A 17,263-nucleotide genomic window follows, 5' to 3' on the forward strand; every position below is an offset into this window, starting at 1 on the left:
TTTTTTTTTTTTTTAGACTTTTACAGTTTCTTTAAGGGAATTACACCATGTGTCAGTATTTATCTAATGAATCAAATTTGTCAAATACAATTCAATTCCTTTGTATACTGTAAGTTCCTAACTGGGACAATATTTTTCAGTGAACTGAAAACAAAATCAAACAATGGTTCTTAAAAGTATGTAATACAATAATATACTAGTATATTATTATATTAAATACATTTTTATTTCATACTAATATATTAGTATTATAAAATATAATACTAATACCACTCTATGAGCTCAAATGGACATCCTCAGAGATGAGGAGTTTCTGACTCCTGGCAACATGGGCAGAAAGTAAACCCTTTTATCAGTCAAAATCAATTAGCAGCATTATAATTCCTCTGGACAGGATAAAAGGAAGGTAATATTTGAATTCAGTTTTGATTGCGATGATACATCTCACATATGGCCTTAAGTTCCAAAAACACTACTCACTGGGGCTCCTACAATAGATGAAGAGCCTGAGGCTAAGTAACCATACGGGCATCTCTGATTGGCTGCTCCTGTCATTAGTGCCACCGCTGTTTAAGAACTACATGTGGACGAGACTGGGGGGGTGACAGCTGAGACTTTAAAGCAAGAGTATTTTTCAAACAGCTTTTCATAGCCTCTTTCATGACAGAAATATTTCAGCTCTATCATTAAGCACTGACAGGCTGACAGCTTAAATGCCTGAGCCTTAGAGGGCTCCTCTCCTCTCCTCTCCTTCGCTCCCTCTCTCCCTCGCCACTCCTCCTACTCCCGCCAAACCCATCACCATCCCTCCCGTCTCCCTGCCGCTCTCTCTTTCCTTTTGAAGGCTGCAGGGAGCGTCTCAAAATCAATGTCTTACCTCATCACTTTGGGTGAGCAGTTGGGTGAATTTCGCATGCCTCCGTTGCGCTGCTTCTTTTTGGGTGACAGCGTTGATGGATGCTCATCTTCAACTGCAAACACATGCAAAGAGTGTCAGTCTGTGGACGGCAGGGATTGTAACGTATGCTGGGAATGACATATTAAAGAACACAAAAGGCAACACTCAATCAATCATGGAAAAATAAGTCAGAGGCGACCTCCAAAAATAGAAAGAGAACTTCGTTAGTAGGGACAAATGTCAGGACGGCAAAAAAAAGCCACAAAGGACACTCATTAAGACTTGAATTCAATGATTACTAAGCTCATTCTGCTCCTGAGTGTTAGCAATCTGCATCAGTAATGTATCACCTCTCTTCGGCGTCATTGTCCTTGCATGGTGAACAAGGACTAAAACAATGATGATAAAAGTGTGTGGGGTGGGGGGAAGTGATATACGTTTTGCTTTTCAATGGATCACTACAAAGCAAAATCAATTTCCATCATCTTACTTGTAACTGATGAGTGTGGGCTGGTCTGTGCATGTATTCCTCTATGCCACAAGCACTCTGAACCCACTGAGCTCAATCATCAAATGCTGGAACACCATTTCAAGTGGAAAATTCTGAGGGGCCTGTGAATGTCAAAAGCATCCCTCCTACTGAATGTACTATCTACTAATAGTGGAGCTCCCTGAAGGTCAGCATGAGCTCCTTACACTCTCAGGAATGTCAGACTCAATAGCAATTCTACAAATTCTGTAGCAACTACAGATTTATGTCTTATATGCCTATGTGGTAACAATGAACAGTGCAATTTTTATCATTTGTATTATATTGGATTTCATTAGCATTTTTTTATTTACCGTAGTTAATATATATTACACAAAAATACTAATTATTCTATTCTCCCTGTTCTAGTCTCTATTTAAGCTTTAAAAAGTAAAAAAAAAATGTGTAACAATTCAAACCTGCACAAATTTGGTTAGACTTCACAACCACACCAGATAATTGAAGAAAAGTTACCAGCACTGCAAGCGGTTCCACTATAACGCATATAGAATCAGCAGATTACTCGATTTTCATCCATTTCAGAGTCATCTAATTGCAATAATGAAAAAGGACAAATTTAAAATGCTCTGTCTGGATACGTACCAAATGCCACAGTCTGACATTTACAACTACACAGTGGCTAGAGCAATGTAAAGAACTAATCAACTTTCAAAATATCACTTGCAGTATGGCACCATGGTGAAACCCTTTGTTTTCCTATTAAGACTATAGAGTAAGTGTCCTGGATGGGCTAGGCCACAACCCTGCCCTTGCTTCTCCAAATTAGACTGCAGAGATTTACGAGCTATTCCCGTGCCCTTCAGTAAGTGGCTTAACAATGAAATAACTCTACCTGCAGCATGGCTACTTCAGCAACCGGCTGCTTGTTCCAAATTGCATTAGGGCACCTTTACAATTTCAATCAAAACAGGATCAGTCCAGTGAAGTGTGATTGCTGTTTCAGACCACAGGCAACAATAAATGTTGGTCTTTTGTATAAGAGCTCAGACAACTTGACTGCCTTCACTGACTTTCGCAAACAGACAGAGTAATGCAACTTTTTAAATGCATCACTCAATTGGCATCAGCAACAAAAGAAATGGAGACAGTGGCAGTGAAATAGGTCTACGTACAAAATCTCTTTCTGTGCAACCAAATGAACCCATTCACACTCTATAAACTGAACTGTACAATATTACTGGCAATTCCTGCAATGCATTTTCACACATGCACAAACAGTGCTAGGAAGGGGGATGTTAACTCTGTTCCATGCAAGGTGTAGACTGCTACAGAGGCACCTACAGGGTGTGGGCGAGCGCATGGAGGAGCGAATGGAAGAGGAGAGCCTGGAGGAGAGCAGCGAGGAGTGCAGGGAGGAGGAGAGCATGGAGCTGTTGGTGTGGTAGCAGTATTTCCCTGGTAGGCTGCGAGCACGATTCAGCCCAGCCAGGCTAAGACCTCGACGTGGGGCCGGAACTGGAGGAAGGAGACTTCCTCTATAGTTAATTACGAGGGCTTCAGCAGAACGCCCCACTGCCAAAGTTTGAGGGACGGTCATACTGGTAGCTAATTTAACAGTACGATTTTGAAAAGTGGGTCTAACTTCCTCCTTTACTGTCAAACAATGGAAAATAACAGCAATGAGAAATATTCTAGCATAATCAACAAACAAAATGTAATGAATTATGAAATAAAAAACTCATAAGACAGTTGGTCAGATAAACTTAGTTTTTTTACATAGCTATTCAAGAGAAATCAATAGTAATTGTTAGCTTTTAGAAGTTTCTAAACAACCTAAATGACCCTGTAAACTCATGGAATTAGTGTTACATTAAAGACTGATACAAAACACTTTTACATTTTATTACACATTACTAATCTTCACATAAATAGAAAAAATATTTAAAAAAAATAAAGTTAATATGATTTTCTTTTGTTGGACAATTTTTTTTTACACTTTCCATAGTGTTTATAATTTTTCAGTGACATTTTATAAAAAAATAAAAAAAATGCCATAAGATTCCTAAATAATTAGCAAAGGCACCGTGGCATTATTAAACGCCACAGTGAAAGGTTTAATATGACATTTGCCCTGCCTTGAGAATAAATTAATAAAAAGATCTTATCTTCACTCCCATTTTTCACCATAACCAAACAAAACACTGCACACTATGACTGTAGTTGTATGACTCAAACAGCTCATAGAGTTGCTATAAGCACAATTAAAAAAAAAAATACCATGTATGAACTTACATGGACACACATGTGGAAGAATATTAATTATAAATCGTCACTAAACCTGCACTAAATCAATTGATAAGAGCAAATCATAAAATTTACATACTATTGCTAAATAAAATATGTGATGAGCTGCTAAACAAATGTTAATACTAAACCTTACATCTATTAGTTTGAGCACATAAAGTATTTCACATAGACTTATCAAATTCATTTTATTTCGCCAGCAACTGAAGACAACATAATGACATCTACACAAGAGGCAAGAGGTTAACCAATAGATGGTGTAAGTGGAAAAACAGTTTCCTTCTGCTCCCCAAACCTAGCTCTGAGCAATAAATAGATGGTTATTTCTGCCGTCAGCTGCCGCATAGATTTAAAGGCAGCCACAGATAACTCCTGGATTCATCTGGCCCCTGTCAAACACATGCTGCATTACAAAGTGGATATGTGTCGTGGCACTTTCACTGTGGATTTACAATAATCCAGACGGCAACTGTCCCTCCCTGAAATGCAAATGCTGTGATGAACCATGATTGCAGACCTTTATTAAGGCAGCAAACTCTTAATATACAACTACTGACTATATAAGAACTCAACCATATCAGTAAGACACAATAAATTTTACATCACTTAGCAGGTTTAATTATTATTATGAATATTATGATTGTTATTATTATTATTATTATTATTATTATTATTATTATAAAACAATATTCACACAGCATAATCATGTTATGCACATTTTACTCATACACTAAGCATGCATATTGTAAAAAAGAAAAAAACATAAAAAATAAAAAAAAAGATTCGTCTACTTATTCTAAATATAAAACGAAACTTATTGCTATTTCAGAGTCTGCTTTTTGATAAAGCGGAGCTCTGTGTTAGAGAGTAAGAGATTTACCTAAAATCCATTCTGCTTTGAACCGAACCCCAGCCTCTCTCTGAACTCCTGTTTTCCCTGGAGTTGTAGCGCCATCTGCTGCTAAAGGCAGCACAATACAAACACATCACTAAAACTCTAAACATACACTACAGGCCAAAAGTTCGTTCTTAACTTGCCATGTCAGGATAACAAACATACACGTAAGCAGCTATAAAAATCTAATTTTTTCCCAAACAGCAAAAGGTGTAATAATATGAAAAAGATGATTAAATGCAGTAATAATAGACCACTAATTCATAAATTGTTTCTGCTTAAACCTTTTACAGAATTAATGAAGTTTAAGATGGCCTGTTCCTGTTATAGTATTCCAAATACTTATGTGCTCTTTACAATCCCATAGTTTAAAGCAAAGCACTTTGGTCAAGGTGGAAGATCAAGCTAATCCCAAAGCTTGATTAGCCACAGATTGTGCATGTGGGAGTCATCTGACAACAAACATTTTTTTTTTAATTGGTTTCTAAATGGACATTGTTGTACAGCATCAAACTTTAGGAATCACTGTTTGTTTGCTTACATTTGGCCTGCAGTGTATGTGCTATTTAAGTGCATTGCATTACTAGCTCCTACATCACATGGAGAGCATGTGTCATTTCACTATTAGTGCCTGATCTTTCACCTGCAGCTTTCAGAATGCAGTAGGGCAACAAAAAAATTACAAATTACACTCTAATGCTATGGTAATTACAAGTCCCTTCCTACTGTACATCTACTCCTAAGACTGGGGTATACAAATTTGGGAGATGAAGTGATGGCAAAAACAATAGCTCCAAAGCATGTTAGCCAGATTAGACGAAGCAAGATGGATGAGTAAAACAGAGACTGAATGAGGGAAAACAGGAAAAAACTTACGTGACGTACCATATCCGTTATACTTATATTTGGCTGAAGAGAGTATAGATTCAAATAAAATATTATGATGGAGGGAGGAAGAGAAGGAGAGAGAGAAAAATAATGAGAGGCAGTAAACACAGACATGGATCACAAGGATCACATGGTGATAAAAAGCTTTAGGTTTAACCAAATTTAACATATTTAAATGAGATTGTCACTAATAATAATAATGGGGGAAAAAGGCAAAAAAAAAAAAAAAGAGAGAATGGAAAAAGACAAAATGAAAACCAAACAGGCTGTCATCAATTTCTAAGCCACGTTGACTGATGATTTACCCTGACACCTACAGAACACACCCTGCTAACCACACTCACGTTCTTAGTCTTAGCTGATCTTATAGCGCGTCTTAATGACTGTTTTATAATGATGAAAACACTTTACAACAGTTGGCCTAATCAAGAACACCTTTCAGGAAGTAAGAGTTTTAGTCTGGACTTCTGCAAAAAGAAAGTTTTATTTTGCAACAACACTATATGGTGTTGATCAACTTGTGATAGATTTATAGCAATCAAAGGATATGAAGAAAGAAAAGAATGGTTCATGATCCAAAGTATACTAACGTCTCATAATGTGAGCATGTGCAGTATGGCTGGCTCCTTTGTATTTATTTGTTGATGTGACTACTGACTATTATATGCATGGATTCAGCTAATTGCTTGGATGGCACTTCCTGCAGTAACTTGAGGCATACTTTAAAAGTAACAGTTTTTTTTTATGTCAGCTGACTGCTTGCATGCATTAAACTTGCTGAAGACACCAGGATAGAAACCCAGCATTTAGAAATGTTTCTGGGTTAGAGACTTTATTCAAATTAAAATGAACCTAAATTAAAATGTAATTTATAATTGTGTTTGTTTTCTTTTTAATTTTAGTCCCTTTAAACAAAAGGGAAGAGAAAGCACATATAGTAAGTGTTATAATTCTTATGTCAATTATTCAATTTGGCTTCAAATATTCAGCTACAATTTACTGTGGTAGATACAAATTGAAACAAGTAAAACAGAACAAACTGTTAAAAAATATAGCATGAGTACACTATAAAAGTACAAAAGAGAGTTCCTAAGGTAACCCTCTTACAGGCAATGTCATTTCTTGTAGCTGATCATCCTTTTTTATCATTATGAGATGACAAATAAAAATTAAAATTGTTTAGGTGTATTTAAATATTCATTTTAAACTTTCAATGTCTTTCCATTATTAAGACTTAAATTGTCTGGCACTGCGTCTGCAAAAGATTTCAGGCTTAGTATAATCACACTACAAAAAATGCTATTAGGTAGAAATGCCCCAAAATTATTTTAAGTACAAATAGTCTTGCACATTTTTGTGGGTTACAGAGGCCAGACTTTACTAAGTCAAGGCCAGTTTATTTTCTGTTATGAATCACGCTACACAATCATATTCAACTTGTCCCTCAAGGATTAATCACATGCATACCATACACCCAAAATGTCAGTCACTGATACATTACTCCTGCTGCAGCTGAAGAAAATAATAAGCTTAGATGACGGAAATAAAAAGACCCACTCAGTTCCAAGCACTTTGCAGTGCTGTCCACTGTTCCCTGCTCTGCTGTTCTTTGCTCGGTTTGCTTCTATACCAGAGCTGTTGCCTTAAAGGTCAGAGTGTAGGGCTGCGATACGAGTGATCGAGCAGAGGCACCATGCCCACCCTGGCATCTGTCGCTTGCTATCTGGAAAGCAGGGTGAGTAAGGGGTCTCTCTGGCTAACATCTGTCCCAAGCAACTGGCCTGGTGGGAAGGAACTGTCACACTGAGTTTGCTGATGCACTAGCGGCGGTGGAAAAATGAAAATGCAAACATAATTTCCATGTCAGGCTGCATGAGGATCGTCTTTAGTGAGGTGCACCCTGCAAGGAGCAGACAGGGTATGTTCTTCAGATCGCCTCGGCCCACTCTTGCCAGCTTACCAAGCAGAGCCGGCAGGAGGGGAAAAAACATATGCCCCAAGAGCAAAAGCAAGCCCTGACCTCTTTCTCCTGTCTCTATCTATAAGACTTGCTGTGGTTGTTTGTAAAACAGCCATGGACACAATTTTGCTGAAACTGTTATGTCTAAAATAGGGAAGAATGTCCTCTGAGACATCGGACACCTTTTAGACTCTTTAAATCTTGTGTAATGAGAGGATAAGTCACGGCAGGTAGAGCAGAGGGACTGTAATTGTCACTGTAACTTACAGGAGACGCAGCTAAGTCATTGGCAGTGCGAGTGTGCCTCCTGCCGTTCGCGCTATTCCGTTGTATCAAACACTTCTTAATGGTGTGCCGAGCTCCAGAGCCGTAATGACGGGTACACTACTCCTAGCTCCTTGTCAAGTGCTCTTTGAGCTTCGGCTGCAGGTAACAGTAAAAGAGATGCAGTTGTCTACCATTCATGCATCTCATTTTCATACTAATAGTTCTTTGTCTGACTCTGACATAGAAAACCATTAGCATCAACACGTTTGTATGCACAAAACAATTCAGAGAGGAGTGAGGGAGGATCTGTACATAGAACACTACTTTTCTAAGACGGCGTGCCTTTAGTGCCTTTACAGCCATGCATTTCACACATTCCACTGAATTACTGGGTCCAAGGGAGCTGTATTTATTTCAGCAATAACTGCACACATATAAAGTGGAGATATAACTCTACAATGCCGTGCTTAGTGCAGGCATGCTGTGATGTATGGTTTCTGACCCATGGGGTGCAAATAGGTTGGAGCATACAATTCTCACTTTACCAAATGCTATTCTTCATCTAAATCGCAGCCCCCTGAATTAAACTAGACGAGCAAGCAGGAGCCTGACAACACAGATAATTTAACACCATGTGTAACCGTAAAGGCATTCTATGTATTTACATGGCATGAGTATTCTCTAAGAAACTTGAAAGTGCATGCAATATGAAGTCCAAAAGAAATAAATTATTCAACATAGTGAAATCAGTCAGACTGAAGCTTAGAATTAATATATCATCATACAAATGCTGTGATAGTTCAGACACAAACGCAATGAGAAAAAGCAAAACAAATCCCCTGGTTAAGCAACTGTCAGAACTCTGAAGCTTAAATGAACATATATATATTTAAAAAAAAAAAAAAAAAAAAAAGCTAAAGAATTTCCTGTAATTTAACAAGGGCATGATGGGAAAAGGAGAGATCAGTAACAATGTTATGCCAGTAATTGATATTCTCAGATATGACATGGATTAAAAACATAAAACCTAAAGCCAAACTCATCATAGTATGTTTGACACTAATCTAGCAAGATGTAGAGAGCAGTCAGAGAGCAGTTCAACAGAAACATGATCGTCTGAACTGACCCTTTCTTTGATAAGCAGGCCATGCTACTGTTGGGGCCTAATTGACAGATACTTTAGTATTTCACATCTGCTCTGACTTAATAAGAAAGGCCCCTCCACAGCACTGTGTTCCACACAGCTACCTGTGTCAGTCATTCCGACTCCTACAGCCTGAATCACTGCTGTCTCAATTGAGTTTCTGCCAGGGGATCTCCTTTTAACTTTTACATTGAGCCAGACAATCCCACAGTGGTATACAAGGCATTAAATAAAGGACATTGACTTTTTCTTTCCCCTGGTTGCTGGCTAAGAAAAAAAACATTGAGTGGGGTGAGGATAAGATATTCTCTCATTCACCTTTTGTATACTGTAATGGCATTATGACTAAAAGTATAAAGATAATTGACCAAGAGCAACAATGAGTACACTATTTTAAATGTGTACTTACTTTTCAACTCAAGCATAAAATAGTCTTAGTAAATAACACATTTAAACAAAATACCCCATATAGCAAAAAACATATATAACAAAAACATATTATATAATAAATCAAACTTTACTCTATATGCCATATATTGCTGTCAAAATGTCGGAAATATAAATTGAACAGGAAATTATATATATATATATATATATATATATATATATATATATATATATATATATATATATATATATATATATATATATATATATATAAAATAAATTATAATATTCAATTCATCAAATTTTCCCAATACATATGTCATATTTTTACATCTTTACAAATAGAAATTATGACAGCAATATTTTCAGCTGGCCCCTGGTGCTTGAAGCTGCTTTTTAAGAAGGAAAAAATGTTAGGGAGATTTTGTATTGTCCCAACCTGAAAAATCATTGTCATTATACATCACAAACGAGGAGAATCATCAGCAAACACACATGTATTACAAAAGCTTTTCATTGTTCTGTTTAGCAACATCAAAGTTTCATTAAACAAATAAACATTCATCTGATTTGTAATTCTCAACACCAAACAGTGACTGAGTAGGCACCACTAACACAGCATGCAACAACACGCCTACCAGCTTCTGCAGCAGCACTATTACAGAGAAGCCACAACACTACCACTACCACTCGACCACTGTACAGAAAATCATACCCATCCATAAAGCACCACACCCAGCGAAAAAACACCCAAAAAAGCCACGGAGTGGGAAACGATGAAGGTACAGAACAACAAAAAGTAAAAAAAAAAATTTACAAAAAAAAACCAACACATGGAACACATCACAGACACATACACAGGTTACGAACATGAAAGAACATGTGGTTGGCGATCGAACTTACAGGCACGTAAACTGGTTGAGCAATCATGAACAGAGACAGAAGAAAGTGGGAAGGCCCTCTGAAGGCTGTCCATGTTACTATGTACACTGCCTGCCATGCACGAGCAGTCGCGCTCAGAGCGCCCGCAATCAAAACAACATGCCAGTTTCATTCGCTTGTAGACGGACATCTTGGCTACAGTCATGTGTTGGATGAGAGGAGAGGAGAAGCAGCAGGTTAATGGCAAGGAAAAAAAGAGTTCATAAACCAGGGATGTCTGAAGTTTTTTTAATAAAAGAACATAAAGTGCAAAGCCTTAGCAGCAAGCTCTCACAGGCTTGACCCATTACTCGGAGATGAACACACAGCTCCAGTGTAACTACAGCACAAGAAAATGTGCTTAATATATTTAGTGGAAAAATAATGAGAAGGCCAAATTACCTTACATCGATATTTTTGACTGAACATATTTCCAGTAGACGCCAGTTTGGCAGGTTATAGCCATCTCTTGAGGGTCAAGCTGTGCCCTAAGGCTGATCATGTCATAAAAGGTCAAATGGTCAGATATGACAGCAAGATCAGTGGATAGGGGCAAAAGGCAATCAGGAAAAGAGGGATGAGTGAATGCCATTAGCAGCAAAACTCAAGTCATAACCTGCATCCTCTATGTCTTAAAAAGAGGATCACGTACCTGTATTGCATCATGCAGCAGCAGGGCCCTCTACAGGCCTTCAGGCTCTTTTCCTGAATCCTATGCCAACTCATCACACCACTACCCCCTCTGCACTGCCACCAGACTCAGTAGAAGACATGTGTGTGTATGTATGTGTGTGTGTGTGTGTGTGTGTGTGTGTGTGTGTGTGTGTGTGTGTGTGTGTGTGTGTGTGTGTGTGTGTGTGCATTGTTATATGTTGATGCAGTTTCTGCATTTAACAATACTGCTTAAAAAAAAAACAGGTATATATGACAATGCTTATGGAAAAATATGTGAATATGTGTGTGTGTGTGTGTGTGTGTCTTGGAGGAGTGGTGCTGAGAGGCTGTACAGTATTTAATTGCTGTTATCCTAGCTGAATAAAAATAATAAAAATAAAAAACAGTCCCTGGTACTTATTCTCCAGGTGCCATTGTGTTAATAGACCATAAAAAAGTCTGGCACCCTGAAAAGAACTTGCAATCTTCAGGGAAAATCCTGTTCTTTTCACTTCTGTCTGACAGCATTAATCTACATGAATAGGTCAATTTCGATAACATGCCAGCAAGAGAATAGGGTACATTATAGGGCCTTTTAAATAGTGGCCACAACCTCAGGGACTGTTATTCCCATAAGGACCATGCAGAACAGCTGAAATTAGGTAATCATAAGCATGCAGATAGGTGATTGCAGTCTCAGCGCTGGAGTGAAGGCTAATCAACTGTTTGCAGGACAGAAACAGTTCAAGGTGATGCCTTGATGTCATGCTGAAATCTGTCACATCTTGGGTTGACATTCATCTAATCAAACGTCATGTGGAAATGTTAGTCAGAGTGACATGGTGGAAGTAACACACGAGACAACATGATGATATGAGGGACTTAACGCAGTTACACACAAATCCTAACTGAAGCCTCTCAAACAGAATAACCATATTTAGCAAGAATGCTGCCGGCACTTATTTGCACCCTTCCATTACTAAACCTTTAAAGAATGAGACACGGTACAAAACTACTAAATATGGTAAAACAATAACCAATATAGTACAGTATATAATTGATAAGGGACAGTATCTGTATTTCACCCATTAATCATACTATTATTTATTGTTGTTATCACACTCCAGGATACAGACCAATCTTAACAAAGCCATTAGGTTTCAGATAAACTAACTACATTTATAAGAATTGCTCCAACATACAAATAAAGTCTACAAATATTGAAATCTTGTAGAAATAAGAAAAAACAATTGACACCATAACACCCCATTCTACTGAAACTATTATTTTCAGCCAAGTAACAGCTAAATAAAACCTTCTGCTGACAGCATTCTTGCTAAGCAGGACTGTGAGTACCTCAGTGCTCAGCATGTCTACTCCAATCTCAACTACAGAGTTATTCTGCCATCTATTGGCCACTTACTGTACAGCAGCTGGTCAATCCTACCACCATGACTTTAATACTGACAGGTATGCTGATCACTGGCAGTGAGTAAAAAAGGGCCCAAGTACTACAGAGAATTGAAATGTAGAGCTGGATCATTTCAATTCTAAGAACAGCAATAAAATTTGCGTACATGGCCTGGGCAGCAGGAGCCGGGGAAAAGGAGAAACAAAAGGAAACCAGATTGTTTAAATTCTGAGACAATGTGTAGAACTTCCCACAGGACACTTTCCACTTTCTAAAAATACAATTGCCTCTGCCAGCAAAGGGGTGGACAGCAATAAACTTTTTTGAAGTCTAGCATTAAAAATATCAATCTTCTCAGTTTTTGTGGGACTGTGTACAAATGTGAGGTGTAGGGAGGATGTAGCAGCTAGACTGGTACATGCAAACATATATATATATATATATATATATATATATATATATATATATATATATATATATATATATATATATATATATATATATATATATATATATATATATATATATATATATATATATATATATATATATATATATATATATATATATATATATATATATATATATACAGAAAGAGAGAGAGAAAGATAGACAGATATATAGTATAAAAGAGAAATAAAGAGACAGTTAGGCTGCACTCTGTGCCACAGGGAGCCCATTTTTACTCACAATATATCACTACCAGTGAGGGATTAAATAAAGAGGACATTCCAGGGCAGCAAGGAAGAAAATACATCAGAAAGTGTGTCAATGGACATGATAAGAGTAAACAAAATAAATATTATGAATGTCCAAATTGTATAAAAAAAAAGGAAAGGTCATCTTTTTTTTTCACTGAGACATTTTGAAAATGATCCCATTTCAATCGGATCTGAAAGTTACAGCAGAAAATCCCATTCAGTTTATATGACAACAAAATAAAAGACACAAAACAGCTTTGGTTAAACTCAAGTGCCTGCTTTATCAACCCAAGCCTCAATAAGCTTAATCAAGACACAAATGGCATTTTAACAGTTACTGGGAATCAAATGCAGTGTGTTAACTAAGCCTACTATTTACTTTAGTATATAATTGAATTATTCATCTTGTGGCTAACTGATTTAGACAAGTACTTATATAGGTCAAGTAATAACAATGCATTAGTCCTACTGTCATGGTAATGCTTCCTTCACTTAAATGCAGAACTAATGAAATACCTGCCTTAACACATACCTAATTAGTCTACATTTAATGATCTGTGCTGCAGTTATCACTGACAAAGAGTCTAACAATGAGCTGACTAAGTGTCTACACTCGGCAATACAAATCCTTTTGACTCTTTCCTTTCTGCTTCAGTGCCCTCCTGTCAGAATAGGTTTATGCCAGGAGGAAGCAGTGGGAGATGACACTAGTGAAGTTGAGTAGCTCTAGTGCTGGGCTCTCTGGATAAACAGGATGGATATGATTAGTACAATTATCCTGGGCCAGGAGTATGTTTGTGGTGTACCTGACGAGGGTGGCCAGGGCCTTTTGTTTTTTCACCTGACTAGTGACATTATCTCAAAATCTCTCCCACCGATGCTAGTATGGGCTGACAGGCTCTGTTTTCAGCCCCGCTAATCATGTCATTGCTTCTTCCCATCTCATCTTTCTCTGTCATTAGCATGTTGATGACTAGCTGCTTTTTTCTTCTTCTCTTGTTGTCACTCATTGACACCCTTTGTCTCCTCCTTTTGCACACATTAACAGTCCTTTGCTCTCTCATTTTTTTCAGGCATTAGATCCCTTAAAAACTTTTATATGTAAATATCACAGTGATCCTCTCTTCTTTAATTGTTAGTATGATATGTCATGCAACTAGCAGAAGGCATTGAGTGCATCCAAAACCTTAAAATAACATGATTTTAAAATGCAGCACATAAAAGGATAGAACAAATGGAATAATTTTAAATTACTTGCTTTGGAATAAACCAAGGCTGTAGACATAAGGACTATATAACATTCCAAATAGTTATAACCACATATCTTGAAAACATAATTCTGTAAGTGCACATTTAAATCCTGTGGACACCCCAGTGAAAAGTGCGGGCAGCGTGGTGTACTTACGTTTTTTGCAGCCACACTTTTTGATCCTTTTGGGATCTGTGATGTCATCATGACAAGCTTTGCAGTAAAAATATGCTCTGAGAGAGAAATATCATACAAAACCAGCATGAATTAAACATTAAGACTGCATTATGCAACACCAACAACCAAGAACAGATGGCTATTGTTCAGTTCAAAGTAAACCATGAATACCTTTTGACCTCTTTGGCATCACTGGCTATAAAGAATCCCAAGGTTCCCTCTTGCATCTTTACATGGTTCCCAGGGTTGATCAGAATGCTGTTTAATGAGAAAAAAATGATTGTTCATGTTAACAGAAATCATATTAAAAAAGGTAAATGCTCTAATCAAGAGGAATGGTACACCCCCTGGCCTATATGAAATACTCACAGGCCAAAAGAACATCTACACTGAACTGCCAACAAGCAGTGCGTCGTTTTATATTTTCTATGCAAAGGATCTTTTAGTATTTTCAGTGCAATGAAATGCAGGAACAATGAAGCACTATTCCTTTCCACACAATCATTTTGCTGCAGATTTAACTGATTTCAGCCTGTTCTCTCAGTTTGTTCTCTCATCCAAAACAATAAGCAAAACATTGTAGCACAACCGGCCAATCCTAATTGAATTGCTGTTTCAGATTGGATTGGCTGTGGGACAAAATAAATGAAACGATTAAAATTTCTCTCATGCTGTGGTTTTAGTTGGAACATTCCAGTTGACAGATGAACTGAAACCAATAATTGGAAAGTACTACTTCAATGCAAGCTGCGGTTTTCCTGTGGTAGTAGTGAAGAGCAGAATGTTAGAATATACTAGGCCACTTATGGATGACCCACGAACCTACATGTCTTAGCTAGCTGCATAATCATGTTACAGAAAAGACTCATGTTTTCAGTCATGCTGTAATGGGGCTGTGGTTTAATACAATTGCTTTAATTACATACACAACAGTCAGTTTCTGCTTAAAATCGTAAGGCTCAAAAATAACATTATCCACATGCATCATTAAATAAAGTTTTACCTCCTGACTTTGAGTAATATAGCAGGCCATTTAAAACAGTATTTTCATTATTGGAGTTAAATCAGCCACATTCAATGTCTCACTGTGACCTCCTGACGTGATAGACCACTAAAGTTTATCGTTTTCCAAACAATTCCTTATTAGTGGACAGGTTTTAGTAGTCAATGTAGAAGTTCAGTAGTGATGACAGCTTCACTACTGAGCCACTGTATCATTCCCCGTTAATTAGACAGATACGGGACGACACAACACAGTTGTTAATGCTTGCCTTTGGTTAGAAGTCATCAATGAGTTGAGTGGTGACTGCAACACTGGACAAACATTGGGCCTGGCTAGAGCCCAGATGAAAGTGATGATCTGAGCATTGCTGCCCAGTTACAGACATATTAAAGCAAACTGAATGTTAAATCAGATGCAGCATATGAAACTCCTTTCATGTGGGCTCCACAAACAACCACGTTATCAGGAATGACCAAAAGAGGGGGATTTAATGTTTTATAAAGCAATATTAAAAAAAAAATTAAAGTTAAATAAACTTCCCAGTGTTAACATTTTGGTTTGAAGCTTTATATGATTAAATTCCCACTCTTTATAACAGCACATTCTGCATGCTTTCCAAAAAATGGCAAAGAAAACAAACCAACTAATTCAACAACATATTCACACATGTTGCTCCCCAAATCTGAGATTTTCACGTGTACTCCATGTGGTCCAATCGCTCGGCAACAGAGGCCTGTAGTCTGATCAAACCTCATATTATGGGAAACAAGGCAAGCATCACACATAACGTGACAGTGTTAGGGCATGCTGCAACCAAGAGTGTCACAACCATCGGCACATCAACGAGAGAGAAAGAGCAAGTACAGCCACTGCACGTAGATGCAAACTGTTGCAGTAACTTCTGTGCAGTTGGATTGTTGTATAGAACACCAAACTGACAGGAAGTGACCTCACTTCATAAACATCTACTCAGGAACACACAGGCATTGGGGTACAAGATGAGAGACAGCTCCACACAAAACACGCTGAGACAGACAGACAAACAAACAAACACACACACACACACACACACACACACACACACACACACACACACACACACACACACACACACACACATGTTTCTCTAATTCTTACTTTATATAGATAACAAGACATGGTGTGACTATTACACACAAACTCAACTTTCTACACACAATAATGCACACATGATTTGGTGTTAGTGTGTCAATGAGAGGTAAAGAATGATGAGTGTTATTGAGAGTGGCATTGTTTAACTGGAAAAGACATGGCATATACAGGTTTTTTTTATGCCATGTGTTTTTAAGGTTAACATATGCATGTGCAGACAATAATGCTTCTTGTGTTTTTGTCATAATCAAGTTTACAAACTAATTTTGATCAGAGTGCATTCTTTTATGATTGGCTAGGTGAGATGGAACTTTAAAAACATGAAGTACTGTTTTGATGAAGAAAATAGTATAGAAAACAAAGACAGAGAACATTTGTTCGAGCAGATATGCGCACAGCTGACATACACTGAAAAACGCAAACTGGTATACATGGAGGTGATAAACAGACAGACAGGGAAACAAATGATAATCACTACTCTTTCTGCCTGCAAAGAAGTTAGTGCATTAAGCACAAGAATCACAATAAGAAAGTGAGATTTGAGAGATTTGGCCATATTTGAAAAGGGGGTGGTACAATATCCTTAAGTATTTTTTTCCAACAGTTGAAGGATCTAAAGTGTGGAGAGGTAAGAAAATGAAGAGGGCATACCGCTTTCTGCTTCTGCAAACAACAAGAAAACATTACAAATCACACATTTATTACATGATGTCATAGACTTATAAAGGAGGTGAAGTTAAAAATCACTTGTGCCTCAACTAACCTTTGTCTACAATTGTAGAG

General features: G+C 37.4%; 1 protein-coding gene across 19 annotated transcripts in view; it reads right to left on the minus strand.

Annotated features, from left to right (window-relative positions):
- Nucleotides 1-17,263, minus strand: part of kcnma1a (potassium large conductance calcium-activated channel, subfamily M, alpha member 1a) — a 150,730-nt gene that overhangs the window by 21,395 nt on the left and 112,072 nt on the right. For 3 of the 19 annotated variants that reach the window (XM_083539256.1, XM_083539254.1, XM_083539257.1), the window contains exons 17-19: nt 14,518-14,604; nt 14,326-14,402; nt 878-971 (exon numbers count right to left, since the gene is read on the minus strand). In XM_083539256.1, coding sequence (XP_083395382.1) covers nt 878-971; nt 14,326-14,402; nt 14,518-14,604 — 258 coding nt within the window. Of the gene's footprint in view, nt 1-877; nt 972-2,729; nt 3,042-4,572; nt 4,654-5,463; nt 5,497-10,136; nt 10,311-14,325; nt 14,403-14,517; nt 14,605-17,131; nt 17,144-17,263 lie in introns of all 19 variants that reach the window. The other 16 variants (XM_083539248.1, XM_083539260.1, XM_083539265.1 and 13 more) reach the window with 11 other exon arrangements.

Source organism: Silurus aristotelis (genome assembly GCF_946808225.1).
Source record: "Silurus aristotelis genome assembly, chromosome: 4".
Classification (NCBI taxonomy): domain Eukaryota; kingdom Metazoa; phylum Chordata; class Actinopteri; order Siluriformes; family Siluridae; genus Silurus; species Silurus aristotelis.